Below are 17,097 nucleotides of genomic sequence, written 5' to 3' on the forward strand. Positions count from 1 at the left end.
TTTAGCAATTATACTATTAACCATGGCAGTATGCTGCCTATGACTTAATCCTTCCCCAACAGCAGTATCAGCAGTTCTCTTGAGAATATCTTTTGGAAGTAGAACAGTATCTGGTTTTTTGACTTTCTTCTTTAACTCTGGATCTGGATACGGGAAATCATCATTATCTTCATTTTTATCGGATCCATTTGAGCTGAATTCACTCTCTGACATGGTTTCATTCAAACTTGATCTCATTTCAAACTTGGATAAACTCCTGTTAACAGAGGAAATGTACCTTGTGTCTAATCCACCTATTCTTGTTTTTCTATCTCCTAATTGGTCTAATAAAAAAGCAATATCTTCAGTCTTGTCTCGACAACTTCTTTTCTTATCAGCTTTAATGATTGCAACCAGAGTATCGAGCTCAGGTGCAATCCAAAAGATCCTTTTCATCTGAGTTAAAAATTTCCTCCTTTTTTCAATTTCTGATAAAGTTTGTCTTGATTTGTTTTTTTTTAACAGTTTCCAAGTTAGGATCAGCTTCTCTATCTTTTTACTAAAAAATGTGGTTTGTAGGTTCTGAACATTTTACAACACATCTATTTCTGTTAATTAATTTATTTAACAGCAGATATTTGTTATATTAATTGTTTTCCTCTAATAATATACAAATAAAACAAAAACAAATACAGTCTGGTACCTACCTAATTGTTTGTAATTGCAAAATCTGAAATCCACCCTTCAACCAAGGTGCAATTAACTTTGAAAGAGTGCAGCATAAAGACTTTTCATTATGGCATCTGATTTCAAAGTGTTTTGTCAACGGACAGTGGATAATTCTACTTTCTTTTTGTTTTGGATGCTTCTCCTTTAAATGCAAGAAGTATTGCAAAACCTCTTGCTCTGTAGAAAATTTGTCTTTTGGTAAGGATGACCTGGATTCCCCAACCAAAAAATTTACTTTTTCTTACTTTTTCCCGACATGAATAAAACTGTAGTAAATAGCTCTAATAAGCATATGAAGTAAGTGTATCATGAAAGTTATCAATAATTATTTCCCGCGTTTTTAAATGAAAATTAAATATCGTCTTTGCTAAAAAGTAATTCGCATAATGTGTTTAAGCAAGTACGCTAAAGTATTAAAGTAAATGCGAAGCGTAAAAATTGGTAAAAATCCGCATAACTATGCAATTTTTTAGTTAGGTTTAGACAAAATATTTTAAGCAAATTAAATTACCATGCATTTTTTTTTTTTTCTATTAACTTAGAAGAAACTCTGGAAAGAAAAAAAATAGAATTATTTTGAGTTTTAGAACCCGCTCAAACGTGTTGAAAATAAGCTTAAAAAAGGGTAAATAAGTCTAAAATTAGACCATTAGGGCACTTGAGCAACCCCTTAAAGTGGTTAAAACTCAAAAAAAAAAAAAATCTACTAATAAAATAGGGGTCTGCGCAGCAGATAAAACTCCATGGTACTTTAAATTTTTTAATGACCCCAAAATGAAGCAGTCTAATATACATATATATATATTCACATATATTTAAAAAGAAGCATGACACTTTAAACAATGAAACATGGAAAAGCATAATCATTTTATTTCAACTACTTCCAGCAGAATTTATATAGTTTTTGTATTCTTTGTCATTTTTTCTCAAAGAAATTACTCATTTAGATACAGAGAAATATAAAATATGCTGAAACATTGGCACATTTATGTATATAAATTTAAGTGTCAACAAATTACAGTCAGTTTTCCATGTTAAATACATAAAATACATATCTAATATAAAATAAATCCAATATGAAATAAAGCAAAATAGGAAACTTACTCAAATCAGTACCAGTTCTACTGTCTAAAAAGTTTTTCTTTTTATTTACCCTTCTAATAAATAATAAATAAAAATAGAGTAAATTGAAGTGACAAAAAATCACTTCAGCTCTTTCCAATTGTACTTAAAAATAAAACAAAACTTGCTAAGTTGCTTAGTTCTTAAGAATATGAAAACAGATGAGTAAAAAACCAGGAACAAACATTTGTTTATTAAAACTACTATATTTAAACAAATTAAATTAAGCATAGAACAACATTCTTTTTAAAAGCTAAGAAAGTTTATAAAAATTTACAATAATTTGTTCTTCTATATCACATTAATACCTCATATGATAAATCTGAAATGAAGAAATGTATTGAATCAGTAAATACAAAGAAAACATTATATATGAAAATTGAAAATCAATGTACCTGATAGAGATAAGCTGTTGTGATACCAGAGTAGTAGTTAATAAATATTATTTCGTGTTAGCTTTTAGAAAATTTAGAAAATTTTCTAAAGCTAACACGAAAATTCAAAAATTTAGAAAATTTATAAGCCTCTAGAAAATCTTTTATGTTGGTACATCATGGTTCCAAAATGTTTCTTGTAAAGCCATGCAATTAACAGAGCTAAAGACAAAAAATCAATTTGAGATATAAACAAAATGTGTATGACAAAACGATTTGTCTTTTAGTGAATGATTAAAAGCAACTACCTATCAATCATTTTTAACAATAGACACCAATATAATGATAAGTAAAATGTAACAACATTAGTTACATAAGTAACAACATTACGCAAAATATCATTAAAAGGCATTATTAGGTGTTTCCAGAATAATTAATAATGAAGGATAGACAACACCTAGACCTAAAGCAATAACACCATTTGACATTGAATGCTGCCAAGTCATACCTCTGCTATAAGTACATCGCTTGGCTGGCAAGGTTGACAAATCTTGCTTTACATGTTTACTTAGTCACAAGTTTGAAAACATTAATTTTCAAGTCACACTTTGAAAACATGGAACAACATAATGTAAACATATATACCAACTATAAAACAAAATATATTTATTTAACCTTATATAACATATAAAAACACCTTACATAACTATTATATACACATTAGATAAAATACACTTTACACTATTATTATATCACATTTATAAAACAGTTATACAACACATATTATCACATACATATATTTATTAAAAACTTATTAAACTTTGAACATAATAGAAACATATATGCAAACTATAAACATATATAACTTGTATTGCGCAAACAAAAAATTTAAAAATAACATGAGAAAGTTTGAAAAGATACATATATATAATAATATATAAATACTTATTGAATAAAGAATGTTTGGAAGGGCCATTTTTTTTTGCATGGAGTCAAAAAACAATACAGCAGTTAAATCATTTATATTTTCTTTTAATGTTTTCATTTGGTAAAAATATTTAGCTATGTTTGTAGGCCATTAATTCTACGACTGCAGCCTTTTAAGCATTCTTATAAAGGTGACTTAATTTTGTGGCTGAATTCTTTGCATTTATTGCAAACATCTGTTTGAAATAATATATCTTCTAAAGAAAATATATGAAACTTTTATATCTGGATGTTTATTGCAAAAATTGTTGTACAATATTGTTTTATTCAACTTTGCATCTGAATATTTTTTTTTTTTCCGGAATAATACCTAGTCTATAATACAAGAATATATGATCAAATGTTTTTATACAAACTTTTTCTGGTATTGCATTAGTACTTTATTTTTTTCTCTAATATTACTTCGTTTTTTCCCTCTCATATTTACTGGTGTTTTATCACAATCTTTTAAATCTGTCATTCTACCAAAAATAGAAATATATATGCTAATAATGCAAATATATATGTCATTCTACTAAGTTGATTTGGTCTTATTCCATTGAATGATATAAACTCTTTTCAATATTATAATTAAACAATTTTCTTTATAAGTGAACATTTGTAGAATTCTTCATATTTAATCTTCTTCTAGTTCTTTTCTTAGCAGACAACAATCCAATTAAATACAAATCTTGTTCATTTTTCAAAAGCATTTATTCGTTCAATAGTATGCACTTGCAACGGCATTTTGTTGTTACAACACAATCTGCATCTCCAGTGATTGTTCTTATTTTTATTAAGTTTTTATTTATTTTGATGTAATCGTGCCTTTTCTGTTTTTATTTTCTCTGTCAATGTCCATTATATCACTACTGTTGGACTTTAAACATCATTATATCACTACTGTTGGACTTTATACGTCATTATATCACTTCTGTTGGACTTTAAACATCATTATATCACTACTGTTGGACTTTATACATCATTATATCACTACTGTTGGACTTTAAACATCATTATATCACTACTGTTGGACTTTAAACATCATTATATCACTACTGTTGGACTTTAAACATCATTATATCACTACTGTTGGACTTTAAACATCATTATATCACTACTGTTGGACTTTAAACATCATTATATCACTACTGTTGGACTTTAAACATCATTATATCACTACTGTTGGACTTTAAACATCATTATATCACTACTGTTGGACTTTAAACATCAAGAAACCTCTCATTCAGCAACAATTTTTTTGAAAAAATGACAATTTTTGATATTTTTATAAATAAAAAAACAAAAACTAATTACTAGCTGTCCTGACCCGTAAAATATGTTATTCAACACCGTAAGTTTATTCAACCATTTTTATACTTATTAGCTTCAATATTTTTCACATAAAAGTTTTTACATAAAATTTTTCAACATAGATGACAGCTGCATATTATTTCTCTCAGTGTTTTTGAAAACTATAATAAAATATAACCTTCTCATTAAGATTATATTTATTTAAAACGCAAATACAGAAACAGGTCACAAAACCTAGTTATGTTAAATATGTTAGCTCTATTTGTTTGATATTTCTTATAAGAACTTTTCTGTAATACTCTTAACAAATTCTTTCAATTAAGCTGTTTTTAATCCGATTTTGGCAATTAAATTATTGTTAGAGTTGTTGTTTGTACTGAAAATCAATTCTTATGGAAATCATCGTAATCATCAATAGTGATAAAAATGGTTTCCATTCACATATAAAAATTTAATGGAAATATAAAAAAAAGGCCAATATATCCATGCAAAATAATAGTTCCGAAGAGAAAAAATATAAATATTTATGTGAGAAATAAATAACATATTTCTCTTGAGATAAAATAATGATATAAACTTTTTTTGTAAAAAAAAAAATTTGCAAAAAGAAATATATTTAACATAAAAAAGTATCAAAAGTACAAATAAAAGTAATTTGAATTATAACATTGTTTAATTGTTATATAGCTTTTAGTAAATAGTATGAAGATTAATGAAACTTTTTTATTTTTAGCATTTTTAGCATTTAGAAAACAATCAACATCAGAACATTTCTTAAATTATTTTCTGTAGGAAAATTTTTAAAAATCAGCCATAAGAGTAGGAACGTGACCTAAAAATGGTACAAAAATTTATGTGTTATGTATTAAGATCTGACTAAATAGAGAGCAAATAAGATACTTACTTTAAGTGAGTTTTTCTTTTAAAAAAGTTTCAAGATTTGTTGTTGCAACTTTTAGTGAATGATTATATTTACCAGTTTCAGTGGTGAAATGTCCCAATAATGATTTTTAACGATAGACACTAATGTGATGGTACGCCAAGTTGTCTAACAATGCAAAACTTCACAACAATAACATCACAAAATTAACAAATAGCATAATATGTTACAGGAAACTCTCAATAACTCAAACCTTCAAGGGACCAAAAAATTAGCTTGTATGAAAATGTTTGAGTTATTGGGAGTATAATCCATAAATAAGAGCTCAACTGAAATTTCAAAATTAGTTAAAGTTAGTAAGGGTTATCATGTTGTCCAGAGTTTATTGTACATGTTTATCTACTAACAGCATACATAAACATTTACAAAATATAAATCCGTATATCCCTATATAACACATATTAACACATAATAAATAACACGCATTACCCCAGCATATGACAGATAAAAAATTGGACTGGCTATAAGAAATGCTAAAATATGTTATCTAGTTAAAAATTACATATTTTATGATTACACTAACTTCAAACAGTATTAATAATGCGTTTTATCATGAAGTACATCACTTGGCCGGCAAGGACAACAATCTTGCTCTCAATAAAGCCAATTCACATTATAGCAAAATACAACACTTGACTAGCAAGTACAACACTCTTGACGTAAACTAAGCCATCATAACACTTTGAAACCACGAAAAACAACATAACCACTTACAAACTATAAACGCATAACATTATAACACATATCACACATATAATACTTATAAACACTTACAAAACATAAACCCATATAACCTTGACACATATAAACACATATAATAAAAAACACATTCAATCATATGACACATAAAAATACTTAAATAAATAAATTAAGAAAAGTTTATATATGAAGAACATTTACAGATACAACCTTATTGTGTAATATTTGTGCAATGACATATTTTGTAATGCATGTTTATCAACTTTAACACACATAACACACATAGAATACTTCCAAACACTTACAAAACATAAACCCATATAACCATGACACATATAAACACATATAATAAATAATACACTCAATCATATGACACATAAAAATACTTAAATATATAAATTAAGAAAAGTTTATATATGAAGAGCATTTACAAATACAACCTTATTATGTAATATTTGTGCAATGACATATTTTGTAATGCATGTTTATCAACTTTAAAAAACAAACAAAGTTATTTAAAATCTATCAGAAAATCTGTAACAACTGTTTTTTTAGTAACAACAACTGGGTTTTTATTAATAACAACTGGATTTTTAGTAACATCAACTGTTTTTAGTAACAAAATTTGCTTTGTTTAACTAATTATAAAAAATGTGGTGTTTAATAGTTCAAAATAGTTGTTTATAAATAAGCACATTTGTAAATATAACATTATTTTATGTAGCATTTACTAAATGACATACCTTGTAATGAATATACATCAATTTTTAAAAATAAGCTATCTAAAAAATAAAGATTTTCGACATAAATCTTTATAAAAGTTTGACCTTCTTAAAAGAGCACCATCTTCGAGTTCTTAAAAATAAAAAACACAAATTAATATACTTTAAATACAATTGACAAAGGACTTGAATTGTTTTATTATTATAATAAATTAAATTATCTGATTTTGTAAGCTGCTTTAAAATTTTAAAAATAACGTAAGGCTTATCTATTACTACAGAATTTATGATTGCATAAAATTATTATTAAATATAAAAGTTTTGGATCCTATAACTGATTAAGCAGATATTAACAGATTATAATAAAAATTTAAGAACCTTAAATTGAGTATATGTGTATATATATATATATATATATATATATATATATATATATATATATATATATATATATATATATATATATATATATATATATACAGCACTCGGAATTAGGAAAAATAATTGTGATGTTGGCATCAGATCGCTAGAAAAAATGTTAAACAAAGGTTTGACCATTTTTTCTAGCGATCTGATTTCGCTAGAAAAAATGGCTGGTCAAAATTTTGACCAGCGAATTTTTGCCGAACTCAAACAATTCTAGGTCGGCAGGTCAGTTGATATTGCCGAATACTGACCTTATTCAGAGAGTTGATACATATATATATATGTATATATGCATACATTTATGTATATTAAAACATAAATTATAAATGCAAAATATGCATACTGGTAACACACTATAAACAATCATGCCTTGCGTGAGATTGATTGCATAGTATCAACCATTAGGAAAATATCTTATTTGCTCTATACACATTATAATCATGTGTAATTCAATGATTATTATATTAGAGTATGGCTACAACATCACTTGCTAAATGTGCACAAGTAAAAAAGTTTTAATGTAAGAATGCAAGCCTAAATAAATAATTGCTGCATGTTTGAAGATATCAAATTGGGAACTTCATGATATCATTAAGCGCATCAAGTCAACAGATGGCATCAATCCAGGAAAATCCAGTGGAAGACTTAGAGTTACTAGTCCAAAAACTGACCGCATGATATGTGTGCTGTGGCCTTTTAATTTTTTTATGTTCATGTTTTTTAAAATAAACAATTTTTATAATAAATGTGTTCAAAAATGGTTTTTCACTACAAATATAGTGTTGGATCTTTTTGGCCTTAGCTCAAAATCAATGAAGAAATTGTGCAACATAAAATGAGCAATCAGTCAATACAAAGTGTGTTAGCAATTGTAAAGAAACAAAAAAGATAGTAAAAGTATGAGTTTGAAATGAAAAATCAAAGAAGATCAAAGTGCAGAATCAAAGTGAAGGTCTGATATGCTAACAATAAGTGCAGAATGTTGCAAAGTAAAAGTCTAATATAAGCTAACCATAAGTGCAGTATGTTGCAAATTGAATATCTGATTTGCTAACCATAAGTGCAAAATCTTGCAAAGTGAAAGTCTGATATGCTAGCTATAAGTGCAGAATAGCCTAAAGGTTTTGACCTTTTGAAAGTTCCTCATGAAAATAAGAAACTCTGTTGAGCTAAAAAGAGATTTCAGAAATACATGAAATAAACTATAAAAATCATAAAAAATATAAAGGCTTATAAAAATGCTGATTTCATTGTTTAATTTTCTATATAGTTATGAGTTAGTTAAGTTTTGTTTTTATTTGAATACTATAGAATATTTAAAATACTATTAAATACTATAGAATATTTTATCAATGTAAAAACATTTGTATCAATGATGTATTGATGTAAAAGTATTGATAAGGTCTCCAAGCAGGAATTTATTCTTGTGATAGCAATTTATAAATGACAAGTTAAAATTTTTAAATTTACATTTATCTAGTTATGTAGCTTCCATTTTGATATTTTTGGTTTTTAATTATCTAAAATTACATCACTAAAAAGGTTATAAGCTTTTATGTCTAATCATATGGTAAAAACCAAAGAAAAAATGTAAAGATAGTAGTGATTTCTTAAAAAGAGGAATTTAATAAATAATTATTTTTTAAATTCCTTAAATTATGAATTATTTTATAAACAAAAGGAAGAATTTATTCTTGTGATAGCATTTTGAACTCAACTTGCTTTTTTTATTTCGTTTCTCTTTAATATGTTAAAATGTAATGTTTCTCTTTAATATGTTAAAATTTTACATTAATTAAGAGATTGAATGTGATGCTTACCAAGATTTAAAAGGAGTTTCAAATAAGGCAAAAAAAAATTTTCTTTACAAAGTATACAAAATATAACTCGGTTTATTTAATGACATGGTGGCTTGCAATAGTGTTTATCAATTAGTATTGATCATAAAACATATGGGTCATTCCATATTAAATCACCTGATGGTCTCCAGGGTGCCACCTCAAATTTGCTTCAAATTTTGACCACCCACAGTATTTATGAAAAAAATACAAACCTCAAAATTTCAGCTTGATTGACCAAACCGTTCAAAAGTTATAATTTAATTAATAGCAGGCCTTGTTACGAGATTTCACTGCATAACTAAAACGCATAATGCATTTCAAAGTAACTCAACTCAGCAAATATATTTTGTATTGTTAGAAGTTATATTGCGTCACTAGCGTCTTTTCAAATACCGCATTGTAATTAAAGTTATTTTATTAACACGTTAAAAATCATACAAACAGTTTTTTTTTCTCACTATAACAAAAGTTACAAATAAAATCTTAGGTCTTATTTGAAAAATCATTTTTATCATTTTTTTCAAATATGAACTAAATTTTATTTTGAAAAAAATATTTTTTTCATAAAACGTAACATAATATTTGTTTATTTTTTTTTATAATTTTACAGTTGGTTTAAGGTTATTATATTAACTGTTAATAAATTTTTTCTTATTTATTTTGTGAAAGCTTTATAAACAATAAAGAGTTTTATCAGTTGCCGATAACATATTCGTGATCATAGTTCATTTTCATAAATAAAACGAACGTCATTAAAACTTTACGTTATTGAATTGACAATAATCTTAAAATAAAATATCTTATTAATAAAATATTTACATCAAAAAAAAATCAAGCATTTTTTAAACTATTATGACAAAAAATAATTTATATATTTAAAAGGAATCTATATATTTAATTCCTTAAGATAAAACTTAAAACACTTTATTTTCTTAAACTAATTTTTAACAACAAAAAATTATTAAATAAACTGTTTCTTTAACAAAACATCTATTAGTTTACAATTGCGGTTAAATGCTTTTATTTACGACTTTATTTTTCTGAATAAACATCACATTAACATCACACGATATTAAAAAATAATTTAATATTCTAAAAGTTAAAAGTTTTTGCGTAATGCAAAGCTGCTGAACGCGTAGGCAAATCGCCTTTTCGGAAGCAAAATGCGAGCTGCGTAAAGCTTCTTAACAATTCCTGTAATATTGACCAAAATCAGAAAAATTTGAGTATCTGTAAGCCCATGTAAACAGTTCATTTAGTGTGAAAATCTGATTTGCATTTGCTTCTTGTAGACTCGCTTTTGCTGCTTCTCTTTTTATAGTTATTCCTATTCCATCACATGGACTTTTGCCATAAGATGTAGCAAAGAAATGATGCTCAGCATTTAATTGTGATCTTCAAGATGGTACATTAAGTTTAACAGACATTTGTAATTTTTGTACTGTGGTACAGCACCATCACTGAAGTATTTTACTTTATTGATTGTGGGTATTTGATTTTGATCATAGAGAGTAACGATTTTATGAGAAAACGATGAACTGTTGTTTGGTCATGGGGGAAGATGGTCAGAAATTGTACAGCATTAACATTTGAGTTGATTTTTTTCATCTTTGTAATAAACAGCAAGTGGATGTAAGGTAGCTTGATCAGCTTGCCAGTAAAACCCTTGTACAGCATCTTATACAAGAAAACTATAGTCGTCTGGAAAATCCATAAGAATAAGACAAGTGTGTTGATCTAATGTTCTTTTTACCTCTGATAAGTAGGAGGATTGTGCTTCTTTGATAATGTGGTGGTGACAAAGGTCATACAAAGTTTCACCTAGAGTTTCAATAAACTCAATAATGCTTGTTTGGACTGTGACAAGTGCAGTTCGGTCAGTTGACACCCATTGTTTGTATGTGATCTAATCATCAAAATTAAAATCATTATTTTCAAACACATTTTTCTAAGTAAGTCTTCAAATTTACTTTACCGGGGCAGTTGGAACATAGATGAAACATGCAGCTTCAACTTTCTATATTACAAACACATACTTTCATCAAATCTTTGTAATATACGCAAACTGAGTGACTTCCACTACTGCACCACTTCAGCCTTAGTTCACAGAACTTGCTGAATCCAACTTTGTGTTTAGGGTATAACTACTTAAACTCAAGATAAATTCCTTTAATCAAACTAATATTAAATGTTTTTGTTTATGAACTTTTACATTATTTATACGCACAGAAACAAAGTCTTTTTTTCCTGGACATTGTCTTGTGAACTCTTTGGATTCATAAATTTCAATGACTTTTTGTTTAGCAACATCTTCTAAAGGCTGTCCTATTTTAGCCTCAGGTTTAGCAAGTATTCCTTTTTCATTTTTTAACTTTCGAGCTTTCTTAAATTAATGTTCTGAAACTGAAAATGTTTTGCAAGTTTTTTCAATTGACCAACTATTAGGAGTTAGTGTTAGTAGTTTACTAATAACACTAACTCCTGTTCCTAACAGTGGCTCTTTAATTCGTTGAGTCAAAAGCAAAGTTCAAAGTAATATAGTTTAAAATAAATTGACTCTTTGATCTGCTGAGAACAGTCAAAAGCAAAGTTTCTCAGAAAATTACTCTCAAAATCAAAGCATGGTCAATGATCAGCTCAAGCCTTTCTAAAATGAAGAAATCGGGATCTCTTTTGATCAAGTCGTCAATCAGAATAAGTTACTCAAAAAATTTACAGTTTGAGACATTAGAATCAAGTGGCAGTGTTAGTAGTTGAACTTTTTCTTCATTTAAACTTATTTTCATTTTATTTTTTATTGCATCTAACAGTTTGTCTAAATCATTACAGATTATACATTTTTGCTCTTTTTTCAAAACTATATCTTTTGAGTCTATATCCAATGTTGACGCTACTAGGTTTGTCATACTTATTGCAATTTTTTTAGCTTTTTGCTTTCCATATCCTAATTTGTTGCTCCTACTTACATTTGTGAAGTGATATTTCCAATAAAGACTCTTATTAAGAGCTGTCTTATCTTGAACAGCTATAATCTTCTTCAGCAGCTTCATCTTGACTAACTTCTGTCATTTTTTCAAGTTTGAATTCATTCATACAGTTAGTATAAATTTTTTGACCAGGTTTTGATCTTAAGTTGATTTGCTATTGATATGTTGACTTTACACTATCCCTGGATAATTTTTTCTTATGGACTTTAAATGGATTACAACAGTATTTTTAAAGTCCTTCATATCTAGAAATATAGGCTTTTTCATGGTGAAAACATATCCCCTCATTTGGTTTGAAAGTGTATCCTATCCTTTGAATTAAAACTTCAATATCAATATCTTATAGTCTTATTCTTCCTGCCATTCTACAATATGACATTTTATCACAATGTTCATTTAAAACTCTTCCCACACAACATTTCTCTGACATTTTTTACTAATCTGAAAATATTAAAATCAAGGGTTAAACATGTAACATTATCATCTAAAAAAAAAGCTTTTTTATATTTTTCCAAATTTGAGGTGGTACTCTGGGGCACTTTTGTAAAACTAGGTGATTTCATATGAAATAACCCATATGGATTTAATGACATGCTTGCAGATTTTTTCCCATTAAACTACAGAACATCTGGCTGATGATTACCACATAAGCATGAAGTTTCGTGAAATTTTTTTTTTATTTATTTAAAAAATATAAAATTTACTTAAAACAGTATTTAGTGTTATATAATATATTTTAGAATAACGGGTTACAGCTAAAAATCCGAACAAAAAGAAATTGTGTGCAAGTCATATTCAGTTGTTTAACTTTGCCACTTTGTTACATTATCAAACAGTGTATGATTCAAGTAATAACTTTATATAGTTTTTGTTTGACAGTTGTCAATTTAGATATCATAAAATGTCGTCTAAAGAGAAGCTTCTTCAAGAATGTGTTGTACACATTTATGAACGCCATAAAAGTGTTGGCAAAATGTTTACTGTAGAACATTTTTTGAAAGAAGGTATATCGAAAAGTACAATTTTTGATATTTTAAAATATGGTACTGTTGAAAGAAAGCAAGGATCCAGATGATCAACTTAGTTTCTCCGCGCAGCGGCCTTGCTTGGCAAGGTTCGTGTTTCGGAGTTTAAGAGTTGAGAGAGGGTTGCACCACGAATAACAACTAAAAAAAAGAAAATAATAAAATAAAAACACACAAAAAAAAAAAAAAGAGTAGCCTCCTCGACTGTAGTGGCCCCCCTCGGGCCTTGGGGAGGTGAAAAATCTAAAAAAAAAAAAAAAGAAAAAGATGAAAGCCCTCAATAATGACCAAGAAAAATTTTAATAAGTTAAAAACTCGATTTAACAACAAAAATGGCGTTAGCCAGCACGATGCTGCTAGAATATTTGAGTGTTCCCAGCAGTATATCAGTAAGGCACTCAAAAAGCTTCAAGTTAAACCAACGGAAAAACAGAAATCGCCATCCTACACCGAAAGTCAAATTACTAAAGTAAAAAAAGATCGTTGTCGTTATCTTGTGAGACATTTTGGATGATGAAAGTTATTTTACTTTAGGTAAGCCCCAAATGCCTGGTAACAAAATTTATTACACAGACGACTCTTCTGTTACACCACCTGATGTTAAATTCAAAATGCAAAGCAAATTTGAGAAGAAAGTAATGTTATATTGTTGTCTCCGACAGAGGAATTTCAGAGCCATTTTTCAAGGAAAGTTTACAAAAACCAATACTTAACTAAAATTTTAATCCCATTTATTAATAAATATCATTCAGATGATAATTACATATTTTGTCCATTTCTTTCAAGGATTTTTTAATTCTACACTTGAGTTGTGAAATATTTCGAGCTTTCCAACCACCCTTGTACAATAAAGAACTTAGTTCTGTGATGTTTGAAACAAGTTTAAACTAGTATATTAAAGCATCGTCACACTATGCAAAAAGTGTTACTGAGTTCCTTCAAAGTGAAAATATTTCTTTTGTACCAAAGAATGTTAACCCCACCAATCTTCCTCAATGTAGACCAATTGAAGATTTTTTTGGAGAACTAAGTTCTTTATTGTACAAGGGTGGTTGGAAAGCTCGAAATATTTCACAACTCAAGTGTAGAATTAAAAAATCCTTGAAAGAAATGGACACAACTGATGTACAAACAGCTTGCACAAACATTAAAACAAAGTTGCGCAGAGTAGCAGATAAAAGGACAAAAACATATAAAAATAGTTTTGAAGAGAAAAGTATTTTATTATTCTGTGATGTTTGAAACAAGTTTAAACTAGTAGTAATTTTTATAATTTTGTTTACAATTAATAACTGTTTGTCATAAAATTAAAACATTCAAGTCTCACTTTAAATCACATATGTGCCTAAAGTTTCTTTTTATTCAGTAAAAGTATATATTGCAATGTTGCGTTTGCTTTTTGAATGTGTTATTAAAATATTCACAACAATAATTCTTACAGGGTATTTAAAAATATGGTTTAACAGTAGATAAACTCTTTTGTAACTAAAAGTTAACTAGTTATCCTGTGGACCTCTGACTGGTATTTTTTTTAGAACTTTAAATCATTTTTTAGGCAGACTAGTGTTTGCTGCTGTAATTGTTCAACCGCCAGAACTAGTTAGCTTTAGCCAAATTCATTTTACCCCAGCACTTAAAATATATTATTAGAGTGTCCACTTATAGCACTAAAAATAAGTGTATATAAGATTACTTGCTGATAGTATAATGAAGCATTTAAGAACAATCAAGTTATTAGCAACAAAAAAAACAGCTTGGTTTTTTTGAAATATAAAAGCAACAACGCAAATTCACATATACTATTTAACAGTGCACCTGGTAATATTGACATACAACCAGGTGCACTGTTAAATGGTAATCCAATTAGTGCTTTGTATACTGACTTTTGAATAGTGTGCAACAATGTATCACACTTAAAATAAACGAAGAAAAAAAGTACTTCGAATAATTGCATCACATTAAAATCTTAAAGGCTACTGCTACGACAACAAAGTGGTGTGTGATTTAGATTTTAGCACATACAGCTACATTGGCTAATGTCATTACAGCCCTTTATATCAGCAGATAATAACTTATCTGCTTATACAAAGAGCTTTAATATTTCAACTCAGTCAAGGTTTATTTAATTAATGTGATAATGGTTTAAAAATAAAAAAGGATTTTATTAAAATTTTAGAGAAAACTACCGGTTGTTTACTTTGACACAAAAGTAGTAAAAAACTATTTTAATGTTACAAATCGAAATGCTAAACCCTTTACATTGGTAATTTTAAGTCCAAATATTGATATAGAACAACTTATTGTCCAACAATTTATTGTCCAACAATAATGAATTGTCATGGAAATAACAGAAGCAAAAGCAAATTGAAAATACTGGATTCTTGGTTGGTCTAGGATTTGGTACGTAGTGTATGTTTTGATACTACATCATTGAATACAGGTGAAGAATGTTTGTGTACTAAATAGTTTGTGAAGAATGTTTGTGTACTCAAATTAAACCTAAATACTTATGCATTGCTAAAAAAAACAAGCAGATCTTTACTATGGATTACTTGTTGGTATTATATCAGCTATATATTCAGGTTAGAACTTCACTCTGCTCATAAATAATTTTCTTATTTCATTTATATAACTTTGTCATTTTCTAACATGCTGCACTTGCAGTTTCTGGGAAAATGTTCAATTGAACAGTTAATAATCTTTTCCAAAAGTTGCTAGTAAAGTTATTAAGCTAAATTATTAAATTTGAACAAGCTTAACAGATTTGAATGGAGCTTGTGAAGGAAACATTTTTTTAAGAAGAAGCAAGGATTTGCATATTACTGTTTCGTACAGTTTTGTAAAAACTAATAAATACAAATTTAAATTACATTTTAAAGGCATCTTGAATGTGTTTACATAAAGGTTTCCATCTGTTTTCTTTAAGTTTTAAGCAAAACTTGTTTTGGTTTGGCAGTGATAAGCTACCAAGTTTCATAAATCCCTAGTTTCCCATCATGCAGTGTTTCTGTCAAGTTAGTTCAAAGTTAATGGTTAAGTAAAAAAAAAGAATAAACAAAAGTTTTTTCTATATAGTTAGTGAAGAAGGAAAAACAACAGTTCATCAAGTTGATGAATTTACTATTTCATGCAAGATGGTTTCTTAAAACACCATTGGCAGCTTCTATTTCTGGTTTGGATTTGTGTATGGACTTATAATAAAATAATTGTGTGTGGACATATAATAAAACTACTACATGGTGCAATTAAAAGTTTTAATTTTTATTGTCGAAAACATTGAGATTGAATTTCAACCTTGAAATTGAAACATTAAAATTTTTTTTTTTTTTTTTTTTTAAACATCACTTCCAACAAGGCTGCAAGCAACCACTAATTAAAGTTGGAAGTTATTGGAAGAGAAAAGATGAAGATTGTAGAGCAAGATGAAGAAATTGACAGATGACTTAAAGGACTGCAAATTATATGAATCAGGAAAGCAAGATGAAGGAAGCAAATTCCAAAGAACTGACGTTTGAGGAAAAAAACTAGATAACTAAGCATTTTTGGAACACTTAGGAACAGTCACAAAAAAAGGATGAGACTTAATTGAATGACGACTAACACGAAAATGAATTTTAGTAGATGGCACAAGAGACACTAGCTCTTTAGAGCAGTGCCCATTATAGTATTTGTAGAAAAGAGAAAGAGAAGCAACATTTCGACGATGTAATAATGGTTGGAGGTTGGCTGCAAGAGCAGGTCCAACTATGTTTACAATGCGTTTTTGCACCTTGTCCAAAAGGGAAAAGGTATCATTAGAAGATCCACCCCAAATATGGCAACAGTATTCCATGCAAGGCCGGATTTGAGATTTATAGAGATAGAGAATAGAATCCGAAGTAAGAAAGTGTCGAGCTCGATAAAGAGATGCAACCTTAGCAGATGCTAATTTTGCAACTGATTTGATATATTGTTTCAAAGAAAGATTGGAAGT

General features: G+C 27.8%; 2 protein-coding genes across 2 annotated transcripts in view; one reads left to right on the forward strand and one right to left on the reverse strand.

Annotated features, from left to right (window-relative positions):
• Positions 1–942, reverse strand: part of LOC136076779 (uncharacterized) — a 1,542-nt gene extending 600 nt beyond the window's left edge. The window contains exons 1-2 of the mRNA XM_065790230.1: positions 687–942; positions 1–538 (exon numbers count right to left, since the gene is read on the reverse strand). The exon at positions 1–538 is cut by the window's left edge and continues 600 nt beyond it. Coding sequence (XP_065646302.1) covers positions 1–435 — 435 coding nt within the window. The 5' untranslated portion in view covers positions 436–538; positions 687–942. The remainder of the gene's footprint in view (positions 539–686) is intronic.
• LOC100205504 (parafibromin) overlaps positions 1–17,097 on the forward strand; it is a 166,111-nt gene that overhangs the window by 116,490 nt on the left and 32,524 nt on the right. The window lies entirely within an intron of this gene.

Source organism: Hydra vulgaris, chromosome 02 (assembly GCF_038396675.1).
Source record: "Hydra vulgaris chromosome 02, alternate assembly HydraT2T_AEP".
Lineage (NCBI taxonomy): Eukaryota > Metazoa > Cnidaria > Hydrozoa > Anthoathecata > Hydridae > Hydra > Hydra vulgaris.